Consider the following 14424-nt stretch of genomic DNA (forward strand, 5'->3'; position numbering starts at 1 on the left):
ATAGAGGAGCCTGGTGGGCTACAGTCTATGGGGTTGCAAAGAGTCGAATGTGACTGAGCGCACAGACTCAGAGCAACCTCTGGCATTTACCATGTGGGCTTCTGTGTGTACATACATGTCACTAAGCATGGGATGTGGCCGTGGAATCCAGTCATCACCTGAGAATGTGTCCCCCAAGAGAGCAGTTCTGTCCAAGCAGTCATGTTGCAGTAGGTATCTTGGCTTTGGAGATGGATCTTTGGGAACATCTTTCCTCCCAGTTGGGGCCACCCTCGGGAATATCTCAGTGACAGTAGATGTCGTCATCTCGGAGTATGTTTGCACCAGAGAAATAGGCACTTGGTATTTGAAGTTCGTGTGCATGTTCGGTTACTTCAGTTGTGTCCAGCTCTTTGCGACCCCAAGGACTATCGCCCGCTGGGTCCCTCTCTCCATGGGACCCTCCAGGCAAGAATACTGGAGTGGGTCGCATGCTCTCCTTCAGGGAATCTTCACGACCCAGGGATGGAACCCAGGTCTCCTGCGTCTCCTGCATTGCAGGCATACTCTTTACTGCTGAGCCACCGGGGAAGCCCATTTCAAGTTTAGTCTTGTGAATAGATTTGGGCCATTCATTGACAGGGTGATTTTTTTGAATGGAGATTGTGGAAGCACAGGAGGTGGTAACAGGAACCAAGAATGTCCCTGGTGGCCTCCAACACTGAAGGCTGGCAGAGGGACAGATTTGCCTTCTGCTTCAGCAGGAACACGGCCTTGGGGGCAGTGGGCAGGGCTTCTGGATCTTTGCCTCCAGCCCCGTTTCTGAGCCGAGTTTGAGGGCCAGTCCTCCCTGGAGGAGAGCCGCAACCCAATGACCTTTCCTTCTCTCCACTCTGCAGTTATACTTGCCACGGAGGAACTCTCAACAGTGGGCCCAACAGAAGGTAACGTTTGCTATTTGGAATTCTTGTGGGCTCATTCCCCTGCTGCACCCAGAGGTCTATATCTGGTCCAGAAGAGGTGCAGAAGGCATAAGGGATGGGGGTGCTCAGCTCTCAAAGGGGGAGGGCCTCTGAACAAGGCCTCACTGAATGGGTGTCTCTTCCATGGACCTTGACTCTGAGATAGGGGAGGGATCAACCCACAGAGACATCTCTAAGGAGCTCCAAGATGGAGCTTGGCTCTCTGTCTCTAAGAGAGTCCTGTTCCCCATGCTCCATGCCCACCATGTTATCTTCACCAATGCATGCAGACCTCGTGTCAGGCTAGGATTCAGGGTCACTGGCTACAGGGCCTGGAGAGGCAGTTGAAATCTGTTGAGGGGGCCAGCTTCCCTGGGCTCTACCTGAGTCCATATGAGGCCTCACTGATTTTTGTTCCCTCTGCAGGAACCATGGTCCTTTAGCCTGGGGTGCAGAGGTCCTGTAACCCACCCTGGGGTCCCCTCCAGTAGGAGAGCTGAGACTTACAGCCAGGAGAGCCTGAGGTCCTGGCAACCTGGGCCGGGGGAAGAAAATCGCTGTGTATTTCCCTGTGATGAAGGTTAACTCACACCAATATTCAAAGGTGACCCCCAGCCCAGGGAACTGAGGCCATTTGTTGTTGTTTAGTCACTTAGTTGTGTCCGGCTCTTTGCAACCCCAAGGGCTGCAGCAGGCCAGCCTTCCTTGTCCTTCACCATCTCCTGGAGCTTGCTCAAACTGATGTTCATTGAGTCGGTGATGCCATCCAACCATCTCATCCTCTGTCATCACCTTCTCCTGCCTTCAATCTTTCCCAGCATCAGGGTCTTTTCCAATGAGGCAGCTCTTCCCATCAGGTGGCCAAACTACTGGAGTTTCAGTTTCAGCATTGGTCCTTTAAGTCAATACTCAGGGTTGATTTCCTTTAGGATGGACTGCTTTGATCTAAAGTCATTAGAAGTCCCCTAAGTCTGGAACCTGCCTTAAGCCTGTGACCTCAAGAGAAACATGAAGTGGTTCCCTGTGCTGCCCTCTAGGGATCCAATCGGGCTTGGCCCTGAGGCTGGTGAACGGAGGTGACAGGTGTCAGGGCCGGGTGGAGGTCCTCTACGGAGGCTCCTGGGGCTCCGTGTGTGACGACGGCTGGGACACCAACGACGCCAACGTGGTCTGCAGGCAGCTGGGCTGTGGCTGGGCCATTTCAGCCCCAGGAAATGCCCGGTTCGGGCAGGGCTCAGGGCCCATTGTCCTGGATGACGTGGGCTGCTCAGGGCACGAGACGTACCTGTGGAGCTGCTCCCACAGCCCCTGGAACACACACAACTGCCAACACAGCGAGGACGCCAGCGTCATCTGCTCGGGTGGGTCTCAGACAAGCTGGGGGTGCTTCTCTGCATGTGGTTTCTTGCTTACTTTCTGATCCCCTTGAGAAGCATTCTCTACGTTTCCCTTTTCCTTGAAATCCTCTACTGCTTTGCTTATTTAGTATAATAGCTTTTTTCTAGCCTTTGGGAATGTAGATAGACAATTAGAACAGAAACACAAACTGAAAGTGACACTATGCCTTCTGCTCCATGCCACATGCAAGCCAGAGGCAAAAGAGAGCAGGTCTGCCAGGAGGTCTCTGAGCAGAGGTCATGGGCTGGGGCTGCCGGTGGCCCTGGTTTTGCCTCCTGAGTCCTGGACCGTGGCCCCTCCAAGGAACTGGGAAGCACCTGGGCACCAGGACTGCTGTGAGCAGGGCAGTGGCCCTGTGTGACCTGCCAGACCCCGCCTTGTCATCACCTAAGGTCAAGCCTGACTGATCACACATGGGACTTGACCTAGAGCTGAAGCCCTGTCTCATTGCCTCAGTGGATCCATAAAAGCTGGGAGCCTGGCGGTTGATTCTGGATCCACTGTGTCATCAAGACACAGAGTCAATCACCTTGACTTTGGAAATAAGGGGTGCTGGTCTGCTGGGACCTCTCAGCAGGAGGCCCCGCCCTCCATGGCAGAGCGGGTGCACGGACTGACACCTCAGCTGCTCTGCATCTCAGCATCCCCCCCTTTGACCCCGTGGAGCCCCTTCTGTGCACCTTGTCTGACCTGCCTTCTCTCTCCTCCAGCTGCCCAGACCCAGACCACGGTTGTGCCAGGTGAGTCCTGCTGCCTCTTGACTCCGGGATGTCCCCTCCCCTTGAGTAAGCCCCAGGGCCCCCAAGCAGTAGCCCCAGGAGGGGACTGAGGAGGATTTCCACCTCTCAGTACCTGCCCTGGTCACTCTAGAGCACGTAAATGGTTCCAGATGAGCCATAACACAGGCATTCTCTGGACTGGCTCAGTGATTTCAGGACTTCCTGGCTGCACAGTGTCTCCCGAGAGCTTTGGGTGATGGGGTGGTCTGTCCTGGGGTCATTTCTGCTTGAACATATTCTCTGGACTGAGAGTTAAGTATGCCGGAGGACAGAGCATTTTCCTGTCCTCCACCCCAGACGGAGTCTAGGCGATGCTATTACCAAGAAGTACCCAGTCAGCAGGGCATGCTGATGGCTCTGTGGGCTGTGCCACCTCCTCAGATGAGTGTGTACCTTTGAACATGATCTGGGCTCACAGCAAACTCTCAGAAAAGGCCTCTTCTCCCTGGACCATGGAGCTCCTCAGATCCCACTGTCCTGATCCCGGTTACAGGTCACTAGACCAACCTTGATTCTACCGACCTTCTTTGTAATCCTGCTTTGTTTCCCCTCCAGATTGGTGGTATCCGACAACTAATTATGGTGAGCATCACTTGGATCCTACTGAACTATCAGTGTTCAATACTCCACTCAATGTCTAAATCTTGGGTGAAGGCTCTGTGTACACCACCCCATTCAATGTCGGGGATTTCCTCTACTCATCAAAACTGTGGATAACCTTCACCTATCCTTTAGAGAATGTATTAAATAGGCTGTTTTAGCTCGCAAGTGGTAGGATTTCAACTGACACTCACTTAAGCTTGACGAGGACTCAGTTACTTTCATGTCTAAGAGTCATAGTCATAGTTCTATCTTTAGGTACAGCTGGATCCAAAGGTTCCAGGACTACCTGTCTTAGCCACTTTTTATACCTCTGCTTTTTTATGTGTTTGGGCTTCACTCTGACTTTACTTCCTGTGATGGGGACAGGGGTCAGTCCCAAGTCTACATTCCAGCAGGAAGAAAGAGTCCCTTTGATCTAGACCTTCTGATGACAAGTCTTGGAGAGACTGAGAGCAGCCTGCTGGGAATAGGTGCCGTTCCCCAATCATCTCCATGTACTCTGGTGATGGGGAGAGGGTCCATGGTTTATTTTAGATCCAGGCTAAGTTTTGCGTTTGAAAACGACATGGAAAGAGTTAAGTGGAAAGCAAACGTTCAGAGCAACCTCGCGTCAAGTGAGGTAGAGACCCGAGTCCGGTGAGCAGCAGAAAGAGGCAATCGGTGGGGGCTGGGAAGCTGTGTCTGCAGGTACCCTGATGCACGGGCTCCTGTCCGTCCCAGGGCTCACTAGGGATGCAGGACGTGGGCACCCCTCTCCATCTGGCATCCCAAGGCTGAGCTCTGCTCCTGAGTTCCTGCTGTTGTGAGGAACCAGTCAGAGAATACTCATACCACAGCACACAGCCGCGGTTCTCTGACAGCGTCGCTGGTGGGTCAGCGATGGTGGCCAGGCTTCAGTCAAGGGCTCTGGATAAGGAACAAGACCTAGACTCAGTCTCTTTCCTCGGAAGATTTCCAAAACTCACCCAGACATCAGGACTCCTTCCTTCAGGAGACAAAGAGAGTGACTTTTCCTGTCTCCTTCCAGGAACCGAATCGGGCTTGGCCCTGAGGCTGGTGAACGGAGGTGACAGGTGTCAGGGCCGGGTGGAGGTCCTGTACCAAGGCTCCTGGGGCTCCGTGTGTGACGACGGCTGGGACACCAACGACGCCAACGTGGTCTGCAGGCAGCTGGGCTGTGGCTGGGCCGTTTCAGCCCCAGGAAATGCCCGGTTCGGGCAGGGCTCAGGGCCCATTGTCCTGGACGATGTGGGCTGCTCGGGGCACGAGACCTACCTGTGGAGCTGCTCCCACAGCCCCTGGAACACACACAACTGCGGACACAGCGAGGACGCCAGCGTCATCTGCTCGGGTGGGTCTCAAATAGGCTGGCTGGGCTTCTGTGGGTGTGGCTTCTCACTTACATTCTGATCCCCCTGAGAAGCATTCTTTACAATTCCCTTTCCCTTGAAATCCTCTAGTGCTTTGCTTATTTAGTATAATAGCTTTTATCTGGCCCCTGGGTATGTAGATGGAGAATTACAACAAATAAAAAACAAATGGAGAGTGACATGTCACTCGATGCCACAGTGCAAATCAGAGGCAAAAGAGGGCAGGTCTGCCAGGAGATCTCTGAGCAGAGGTGGTTGGCTGCAGCTGCCGGAGGCCCCGGTTCTGCCTCCTGAGTCCTGGACCGTGGCCCCTCCAAGGAACTGGGAAGCACGGTCTGGGCACCAGGTCCGTGTGAGCAGGGCAGTGAGCCCTGTGTGACCTGCCTTGTCATCCCCTAAGGCCGAGCCTGACAGGTCATACGTGGGACTTGACCTGGAGCTGGAGCGCTATCTCACTGCCTCAGTGGATCCATAAAAGCTGGGAGCCTGGCAATGATTCTGGATCCGCTGTGTCATTAAGACACAGAGTCAGTCACCTTGACCTTGGAAATAAGGGGTGCTGGTCTGCCGGGACCTCTCAGCAGGAGCCTCTCTGGAGGGTTGAGGATGGCAGAGGCCCCGCCCTCCATGGCAGAGCGGGTGCACGGACTGACACCTCAGCTGCTCTGCATCTCAGCATCCCCCTGTGACCCCGTGGGGCCCCTTCTGTGTACCGTGTCTGACCTGCCCTCTCTCTCCTCCAGCTGCCCAGACCCAGACCACGGTTGAGCCAGGTGAGTCCTGCTGCCTCTTGACCCAAGGATGTGCTCTCCCCCGCAGTCACCCCCAGGGCCCCCAAGCAGTAGCCCCAGGAGGGGACTGAGGAGGTTTTCCACCTCTCAGGACCTGCCCTGGTCACTACAGAGCAGGTAAACGGTTCCAGATGAGCCATAACACAGGCGTCCTCTGGCCTGGAGGTGTGATTTCAGGACTTCGTGGCTACACAGTGTCTCCCCAGAGCTTTGGGTGACAGGGTGGTCTGTCCTGGGGTCATTTCTGCTTGAATGGATTCTCTGGACTAAGAGTTATGGCTATGGAGAGGACAGAGCTTTTTCCTGTCCTCCACACGAGACGGAGTCTAGGCGGTGCTATTACCAAGCAGTACCCATTCAGCAGGGCATGCTGATGGCTCTGTGGGCTGTGCCACTTTATTCCATGATGACACCTTGGATGACATGATCTGGGCTCACAGAAAACTCTCAGGAAAGGCTTCTTCTCCCCGGACAGTGGAGTCCCTCAGATCCCACTGTCCTGATCCTGGTCATAGGAACTAGACTAACCTTGATTCTACTGACCTTCATTGTAATCCTGCTTTGTGTCCCCTCCAGATTGGTAACTAACTAATTCCCCTCCATATGGTAACTCACCATAAATAATTATGGTGAGCATTACTTGGATGCTGCCAACTCTCAATGTTCAATGTCTAAATCTTGGCCTAAAGCTGTGTGTTCACCACCACATTCAACGTCAGGGATACCCTCTGCTCATCAGAACTGAGGATGGCCTTCACCTATCCGTTAGAGAATGTATTAGTTAGGCTGTTTCAGTTTCCACATGGTAGGATTTCAGCTGACACTCAAGCTGGACTAAGACCTAGTAATGTTCATGTCTAAGACATTTAGTCACAGTTCTGTCTTCAGGTACAGCTGGATCCAGAGGTTCCAGGACTACCTGTCTTGACCCCTTTTTATACCTCTGATTTTTATGTGTTTGGGCTTCACTCTAACTTTACTTCCTGTGATGGAGGCAGGGGTCAGCCCCTAGTCTACATCCCAACAGGAAGAAAGAGCCTCTTTGTTCTAAGCCTTCAGCTGACAAGTCCTGGAGAGACTGGCAGACTCAGGTTCTTCCTCCTGAGTCCTGGACCGTGGCCCCTCCAAGGAAGTGGGAAGCACGGTGTGGGCACCAGGTCTGTGTGAGCAGGGCAGTGGGCCCTGTGTGACCTGCCTTGTCGTCCCCTAAGGCCGAGGCTGACAGGTCACACTCAGGACTTGACCTGGACCTGGAGCCCTGTCTCACTGCCTCAGTGGATCCATAAAAGCTGTGAGGCTGACGACTGGCTTCCCGTCCACTCTGTCACCCAGACACAGAGTCAGTCACCTTGATATTGGAAATAAGAGATGCTGGTCTGCTGGAACTTCTCGGGAGGAGCCTCTCGGGAGGGTTGAGGATGGCAGAGGCCCCCCCTCCTTCCACGGCAGAGCAGGTGCCTGGACTGACACCTCAGCTGCTCTGCAGCTTAGCATCGCCCCCCTCGGCCCACGTGAAGCCCCTTCTGTGCACCGTGTCTGATCTGCGTTCTCTCTCCCCCAGCTACCCAGACCCAGACCATGGCTGTGACAGGTGAGCCCTGCTGCCTCTTGACTCCGGGATGTCCCCTCCTCCACAGTCACCCCCAGGGCCCCATCCAGCAGCCCCAGGAGGCCACTGAGGAGGTTTTCCACCTCTCAGCACCTGCCCTGGTCACTCTGGACCACAAAGACAGTTCTAGATGAGCCGTAACACCGGCATCCTCTGGGCTGGTTCAGTGATTTCAGAACTTCGTGGTTACACAGTGTCTCCCCAGAGCTTTGGGTGACAGGGTGGTCTGTCCTGGGGTCATTTCTGTTTGAACATATTCTCTGGACCAAGAGTTATGTGTATGAAGAGGACAGAGCTTTTTCCTGTCCTCAACCCCAGATGGAGTCTAGGTGATGCTATTACCAAGAAGTACCCAGTCAGCAGGGCATGGTGATGGCTCTGTGGGCTGTGCCACCTCCTCAGATGAGTGTGTCCCTTTGATGACATGATCTGGGCTCACAGCAAACTCTCAGAAAAGGCCTCTGTCTGCCCCAGACACTTGAGCTTCTCAGACCCCACTGTCCTGATCCCAGTTACAGGTCAGCAGGCCAACCTTGATTCTACCGACCTTCTTTGTAATCCTGCCTTGTTTCCCCTGCAGATTGGTGGCATCCGACAACTGACTATGGTGAGCATCACTCAGAGCCTGCTAAACTACCAGCATGCAACACTCCAGTCCACAGACGTGGGTGCAGTTCTTGCCTCTTGGGTCCAGGTTCTGAGCTCACCAGCTCATCTACTCTGGACGGTTGCCTTCACTTGCCAGAGTTATGGATAAGCCTTACCTACGAGTTGTGCCATATGTTACTCAGAACACTTTTATTTGCAAGAATTAGGATGGCCACTCACACTCTCTTAATTTGGGCTGGTGCCACGGCTTACATATCGAGGATACTGAGCTATAGGGCAACCTTCAGGGAGCGCTGGATCCAGAAGTCCCAATGTTCTTTGACCCCACGCACTTTTCTGACCTCTGCTTGGGTTTGTTTATGAGCTTCACTGTCAGGTTGCTTCCTGCCAGGGGCACTTGTCAGCCACAGTCTCCTGCACAGGAGGAAAGAATCTTTGGTTCTTGATGTTGAGCAGAAAGTCCTTGAGGGATTGTGAACAGCCTGCTTTTAATAGGGGCCTTCTCCCCAGTCATCTCTCAGTCCTCCAATGATAGTCAACAATGCCAAGGTTATTTCAGGATTCAACTTAAAAAACAAAAATTCAAGACGAGCTTTGTGTGTGAAAGTACCTGAACACATACTGAATGGAAAGGTCTTCAGAATAACCTTGGGCTGATGGAGTCGGTTCCCACGTATTAGTGAATGGCGGAACCTGGCACCTTGGTGGGAACTGGGAAGCTGTGACAGTGGTCTCCTGCTGCTGAGGCTCATTCTATCTCAGAGGTCTGGGATGTAGGTTGCTGACGTAGGTTGTGGGCTTCCCCTCTTCCCACCTGCACCCTGAGACAGGATTCAGTCCCTGAACTGCTGAATTTGGGGATGCCATCAGAGCCCCTGCAGACCTAGTCCACAGTCCACAGTCCACAGTCCAGCTTTCTATCACCCAGCCATTGAAGATAAACGGTGATGAACACGCTCAGCCAAGTCCTTATGGACATCACTCCCTAGACCTCAGCAGTCTTTCGCTGGAAGAAATCTGAATCTAGGTCCGAAGCACCTTTTCCTTCAGGAGAAACAGGAGGGTGACTTTTCCTGTCTCCTTCCAGGAACCGAATCGGGCTTGGCCCTGAGGCTGGTGAACGGAGGTGACAGGTGTCAGGGCCGGGTGGAGGTCCTATACCGAGGCTCCTGGGGCACGGTGTGTGACGACAGCTGGGACATCACCGACGCCGGCGTGGTCTGCAGGCAGCTGGGCTGTGGCTGGGCCGTTTCAGCCCCAGGAAATGCCCGGTTCGGGCAGGGCTCAGGGCCCATTGTCCTGGACGACGTGGGCTGCTCAGGGCACGAGACGTACCTGTGGAGCTGCTCCCACAACCCCTGGAACACACACAACTGCGGACACAGTGAGGACGCCAGCGTCATCTGCTCAGGTGGGTCTCAGACAAGCTGGGGGTGCTTCTCTGCGTGTGGTTTCTTGCTTACTTTCTGATCTCCCCAAGAAGCATTTTCTACATTTCCCTTTCCCTTGAAATCCTCTAGTGCTTTGCTTATTTAGTACATTAGCATTTTTCTGGCCCCTGGGTACGTAGATGAATAAAAAGAAATAAAAAACAAATGGGAAGTGACATATCACTGCATGCCACAGTGCAAACCAGAGGCAAAAGAGAGCAGGTCTGGCAGGAGGTGTCTGAGCAGAGGTGGTTGGCTGCGGCTGCCGGAGGCCCCGGTTCTGCCTCCTGAGTCCTGGACCGTGGCCCCTCCAAGGAACTGGGAAGCACGGTCTGGGCACCAGGTCCGTGTGAGCAGGGCAGTGAGCCCTGTGTGACCTGCCTTGTCATCCCCTAAGGCCGAGCCTGACAGGTCATACGCGGGAATTGACCTGGAGCTGGAGCGCTATCTCACTGCCTCAGTGGATCCATAAAAGCTGGGAGCCTGGCGATTGACTCTGGATCTACTGTGTCATCAATAGAGTCAGTCACCTTGACCTTGGAAATAAGGGGTGCTGGTCTGCCGGGACCTCTCAGCAGGAGCCTCTCTGGAGGGTTGAGGATGGCAGAGGCCCCGCCCTCCATGGCAGAGCGGGTGCACGGACTGACACCTCAGCTGCTCTGCATCTCAGCATCCCCCCCTGTGACCCCGTGGGGCCCCTTCTGTGTACCGTGTCTGACCTGCCCTCTCTCTCCCGCAGCTGCCCAGACCCAGACCACGGTTGAGCCAGGTGAGTCCTGCTGCCTCTTGACCCAAGGATGTGCTCTCCCCCGCAGTCACCCCCAGGGCCCCCAAGCAGTAGCCCCAGGAGGGGACTGAGGAGGTTTTCCACCTCTCAGGACCTGCCCTGGTCACTCTAGAGCGCGTAAATGGTTCCAGATGAGCCATAACACAGGCGTCCTCTGGCCTGGAGGTGTGATTTCAGGACTTCGTGGCTACACAGTGTCTCCCCAGAGCTTTGGGTGACAGGGTGGTCTGTCCTGGGGTCATTTCTGCTTGAATGGATTCTCTGGACCAAGAGTTATGGCTATGGAGAGGACAGAGCTTTTTCCTGTCCTCCACCCCAGACGGAGTCTAGGCGATGCTATTACCAAGCAGTACCCATTCAGCAGGGCATGCTGATGGCTCTGTGGGCTGTGCCACTTTATTCCATGATGACACCTTGGATGACATGATCTGGGCTCACAGAAAACTCTCAGGAAAGGCTTCTTCTCCCCGGACAGTGGAGTCCCTCAGATCCCACTGTCCTGATCCTGGTCATAGGAACTAGACCAACCTTGATTCTACTGACCTTCATTGTAATCCTGCTTTGTGTCCCCTCCAGATTGGTAACTAACTAATTCCCCTCCCTATGGTAACTAACCATAAATAATTATGGTGGGCATTACTTGGATGCTGCCATCTCTCAATGTTCAATGTCTAAATCTTGGCCTAAAGCTGTGTGTTCACCACCACATTCAACGTCAGGGATACCCTCTGCTCATCAGAACTGAGGATGGCCTTCACCTATCCATTAGAGAATGTATTAGTTAGGCTGTTTCAGTTTCCACATGGTAGGATTTCAACTGACACTCAAGCTGGACTAAGACCTAGTAATGTTCATGTCTAAGACATTTAGTCACAGTTCTGTCTTCAGGTACAGCTGGATCCAGAGGTTCCAGGACTACCTGTCTTGACCCCTTTTTATACCTCTGATTTTTATGTGTTTGGGCTTCACTCTAACTTTACTTCCTGTGATGGAGGCAGGGGTCAGCCCCTAGTCTACATCCCAACAGGAAGAAAGAGCCTCTTTGTTCTAAGCCTTCAGCTGACAAGTCCTGGAGAGACTGGCAGACTCAGGTTCTTCCTCCTGAGTCCTGGACCGTGGCCCCTCCAAGGAAGTGGGAAGCACGGTGTGGGCACCAGGTCTGTGTGAGCAGGGCAGTGGGCCCTGTGTGACCTGCCTTGTCGTCCCCTAAGGCCGAGGCTGACAGGTCACACTCAGGACTTGACCTGGACCTGGAGCCCTGTCTCACTGCCTCAGTGGATCCATAAAAGCTGTGAGGCTGACGACTGGCTTCCCGTCCACTCTGTCACCCAGACACAGAGTCAGTCACCTTGATATTGGAAATAAGAGATGCTGGTCTGCTGGAACTTCTCGGGAGGAGCCTCTCGGGAGGGTTGAGGATGGCAGAGGCCCCCCCTCCTTCCACGGCAGAGCAGGTGCCTGGACTGACACCTCAGCTGCTCTGCAGCTTAGCATCGCCCCCCTCGGCCCACGTGAAGCCCCTTCTGTGCACCGTGTCTGATCTGCGTTCTCTCTCCCCCAGCTACCCAGACCCAGACCATGGCTGTGACAGGTGAGCCCTGCTGCCTCTTGACTCCGGGATGTCCCCTCCTCCACAGTCACCCCCAGGGCCCCATCCAGCAGCCCCAGGAGGCCACTGAGGAGGTTTTCCACCTCTCAGCACCTGCCCTGGTCACTCTGGACCACAAAGACAGTTCTAGATGAGCCGTAACACCGGCATCCTCTGGGCTGGTTCAGTGATTTCAGAACTTCGTGGTTACACAGTGTCTCCCCAGAGCTTTGGGTGACAGGGTGGTCTGTCCTGGGGTCATTTCTGTTTGAACATATTCTCTGGACCAAGAGTTATGTGTATGAAGAGGACAGAGCTTTTTCCTGTCCTCAACCCCAGATGGAGTCTAGGTGATGCTATTACCAAGAAGTACCCAGTCAGCAGGGCATGGTGATGGCTCTGTGGGCTGTGCCACCTCCTCAGATGAGTGTGTCCCTTTGATGACATGATCTGGGCTCACAGCAAACTCTCAGAAAAGGCCTCTGTCTGCCCCAGACACTTGAGCTTCTCAGACCCCACTGTCCTGATCCCAGTTACAGGTCAGCAGGCCAACCTTGATTCTACCGACCTTCTTTGTAATCCTGCCTTGTTTCCCCTGCAGATTGGTGGCATCCGACAACTGACTATGGTGAGCATCACTCAGAGCCTGCTAAACTACCAGCATGCAACACTCCAGTCCACAGACGTGGGTGCAGTTCTTGCCTCTTGGGTCCAGGTTCTGAGCTCACCAGCTCATCTACTCTGGACGGTTGCCTTCACTTGCCAGAGTTATGGATAAGCCTTACCTACGAGTTGTGCCATATGTTACTCAGAACACTTTTATTTGCAAGAATTAGGATGGCCACTCACACTCTCTTAATTTGGGCTGGTGCCACGGCTTACATATCGAGGATACTGAGCTATAGGGCAACCTTCAGGGAGCGCTGGATCCAGAAGTCCCAATGTTCTTTGACCCCACGCACTTTTCTGACCTCTGCTTGGGTTTGTTTATGAGCTTCACTGTCAGGTTGCTTCCTGCCAGGGGCACTTGTCAGCCACAGTCTCCTGCACAGGAGGAAAGAATCTTTGGTTCTTGATGTTGAGCAGAAAGTCCTTGAGGGATTGTGAACAGCCTGCTTTTAATAGGGGCCTTCTCCCCAGTCATCTCTCAGTCCTCCAATGATAGTCAACAATGCCAAGGTTATTTCAGGATTCAACTTAAAAAACAAAAATTCAAGACGAGCTTTGTGTGTGAAAGTACCTGAACACATACTGAATGGAAAGGTCTTCAGAATAACCTTGGGCTGATGGAGTCGGTTCCCACGTATTAGTGAATGGCGGAACCTGGCACCTTGGTGGGAACTGGGAAGCTGTGACAGTGGTCTCCTGCTGCTGAGGCTCATTCTATCTCAGAGGTCTGGGATGTAGGTTGCTGACGTAGGTTGTGGGCTTCCCCTCTTCCCACCTGCACCCTGAGACAGGATTCAGTCCCTGAACTGCTGAATTTGGGGATGCCATCAGAGCCCCTGCAGACCTAGTCCACAGTCCACAGTCCACAGTCCAGCTTTCTATCACCCAGCCATTGAAGATAAACGGTGATGAACACGCTCAGCCAAGTCCTTATGGACATCACTCCCTAGACCTCAGCAGTCTTTCGCTGGAAGAAATCTGAATCTAGGTCCGAAGCACCTTTTCCTTCAGGAGAAACAGGAGGGTGACTTTTCCTGTCTCCTTCCAGGAACCGAATCGGGCTTGGCCCTGAGGCTGGTGAACGGAGGTGACAGGTGTCAGGGCCGGGTGGAGGTCCTATACCGAGGCTCCTGGGGCACGGTGTGTGACGACAGCTGGGACATCACCGACGCCGGCGTGGTCTGCAGGCAGCTGGGCTGTGGCTGGGCCGTTTCAGCCCCAGGAAATGCCCGGTTCGGGCAGGGCTCAGGGCCCATTGTCCTGGACGACGTGGGCTGCTCAGGGCACGAGACGTACCTGTGGAGCTGCTCCCACAACCCCTGGAACACACACAACTGCGGACACAGTGAGGACGCCAGCGTCATCTGCTCAGGTGGGTCTCAGACAAGCTGGGGGTGCTTCTCTGCGTGTGGTTTCTTGCTTACTTTCTGATCTCCCCAAGAAGCATTTTCTACATTTCCCTTTCCCTTGAAATCCTCTAGTGCTTTGCTTATTTAGTACATTAGCATTTTTCTGGCCCCTGGGTACGTAGATGAATAAAAAGAAATAAAAAACAAATGGGAAGTGACATATCACTGCATGCCACAGTGCAAACCAGAGGCAAAAGAGAGCAGGTCTGGCAGGAGGTGTCTGAGCAGAGGTGGTTGGCTGCGGCTGCCGGAGGCCCCGGTTCTGCCTCCTGAGTCCTGGACCGTGGCCCCTCCAAGGAACTGGGAAGCACGGTCTGGGCACCAGGTCCGTGTGAGCAGGGCAGTGAGCCCTGTGTGACCTGCCTTGTCATCCCCTAAGGCCGAGCCTGACAGGTCATACGCGGGAATTGACCTGGAGCTGGAGCGCTATCTCACTGCCTC

At 54.0% G+C, this 14424-nt stretch overlaps 1 protein-coding gene across 28 annotated transcripts in view; it reads left to right on the forward strand.

The window, feature by feature from the left end:
• DMBT1 (deleted in malignant brain tumors 1) overlaps positions 1 to 14424 on the forward strand; it is a 75447-nt gene that overhangs the window by 15062 nt on the left and 45961 nt on the right. For 19 of the 28 annotated variants that reach the window (XM_043925374.1, XM_043925378.1, XM_043925363.1 and 16 more), the window contains exons 5-17: positions 879 to 923; positions 1979 to 2302; positions 3050 to 3079; positions 3674 to 3700; positions 4749 to 5072; positions 5835 to 5864; positions 7444 to 7473; positions 8072 to 8098; positions 9188 to 9511; positions 10270 to 10299; positions 11879 to 11908; positions 12507 to 12533; positions 13623 to 13946. In XM_043925374.1, the coding sequence (XP_043781309.1) occupies positions 879 to 923; positions 1979 to 2302; positions 3050 to 3079; positions 3674 to 3700; positions 4749 to 5072; positions 5835 to 5864; positions 7444 to 7473; positions 8072 to 8098; positions 9188 to 9511; positions 10270 to 10299; positions 11879 to 11908; positions 12507 to 12533; positions 13623 to 13946 (1572 nt within the window). The remainder of the gene's footprint in view (positions 1 to 878; positions 924 to 1978; positions 2303 to 3049; positions 3080 to 3673; positions 3701 to 4748; positions 5073 to 5834; positions 5865 to 7443; positions 7474 to 8071; positions 8099 to 9187; positions 9512 to 10269; positions 10300 to 11878; positions 11909 to 12506; positions 12534 to 13622; positions 13947 to 14424) is intronic. The other 9 variants (XM_043925354.1, XM_043925356.1, XM_043925360.1 and 6 more) reach the window with 9 other exon arrangements.

The sequence above is a fragment of the Cervus elaphus genome, chromosome 15 (genome assembly GCF_910594005.1).
Source record: "Cervus elaphus chromosome 15, mCerEla1.1, whole genome shotgun sequence".
NCBI classification, from domain to species: domain Eukaryota; kingdom Metazoa; phylum Chordata; class Mammalia; order Artiodactyla; family Cervidae; genus Cervus; species Cervus elaphus.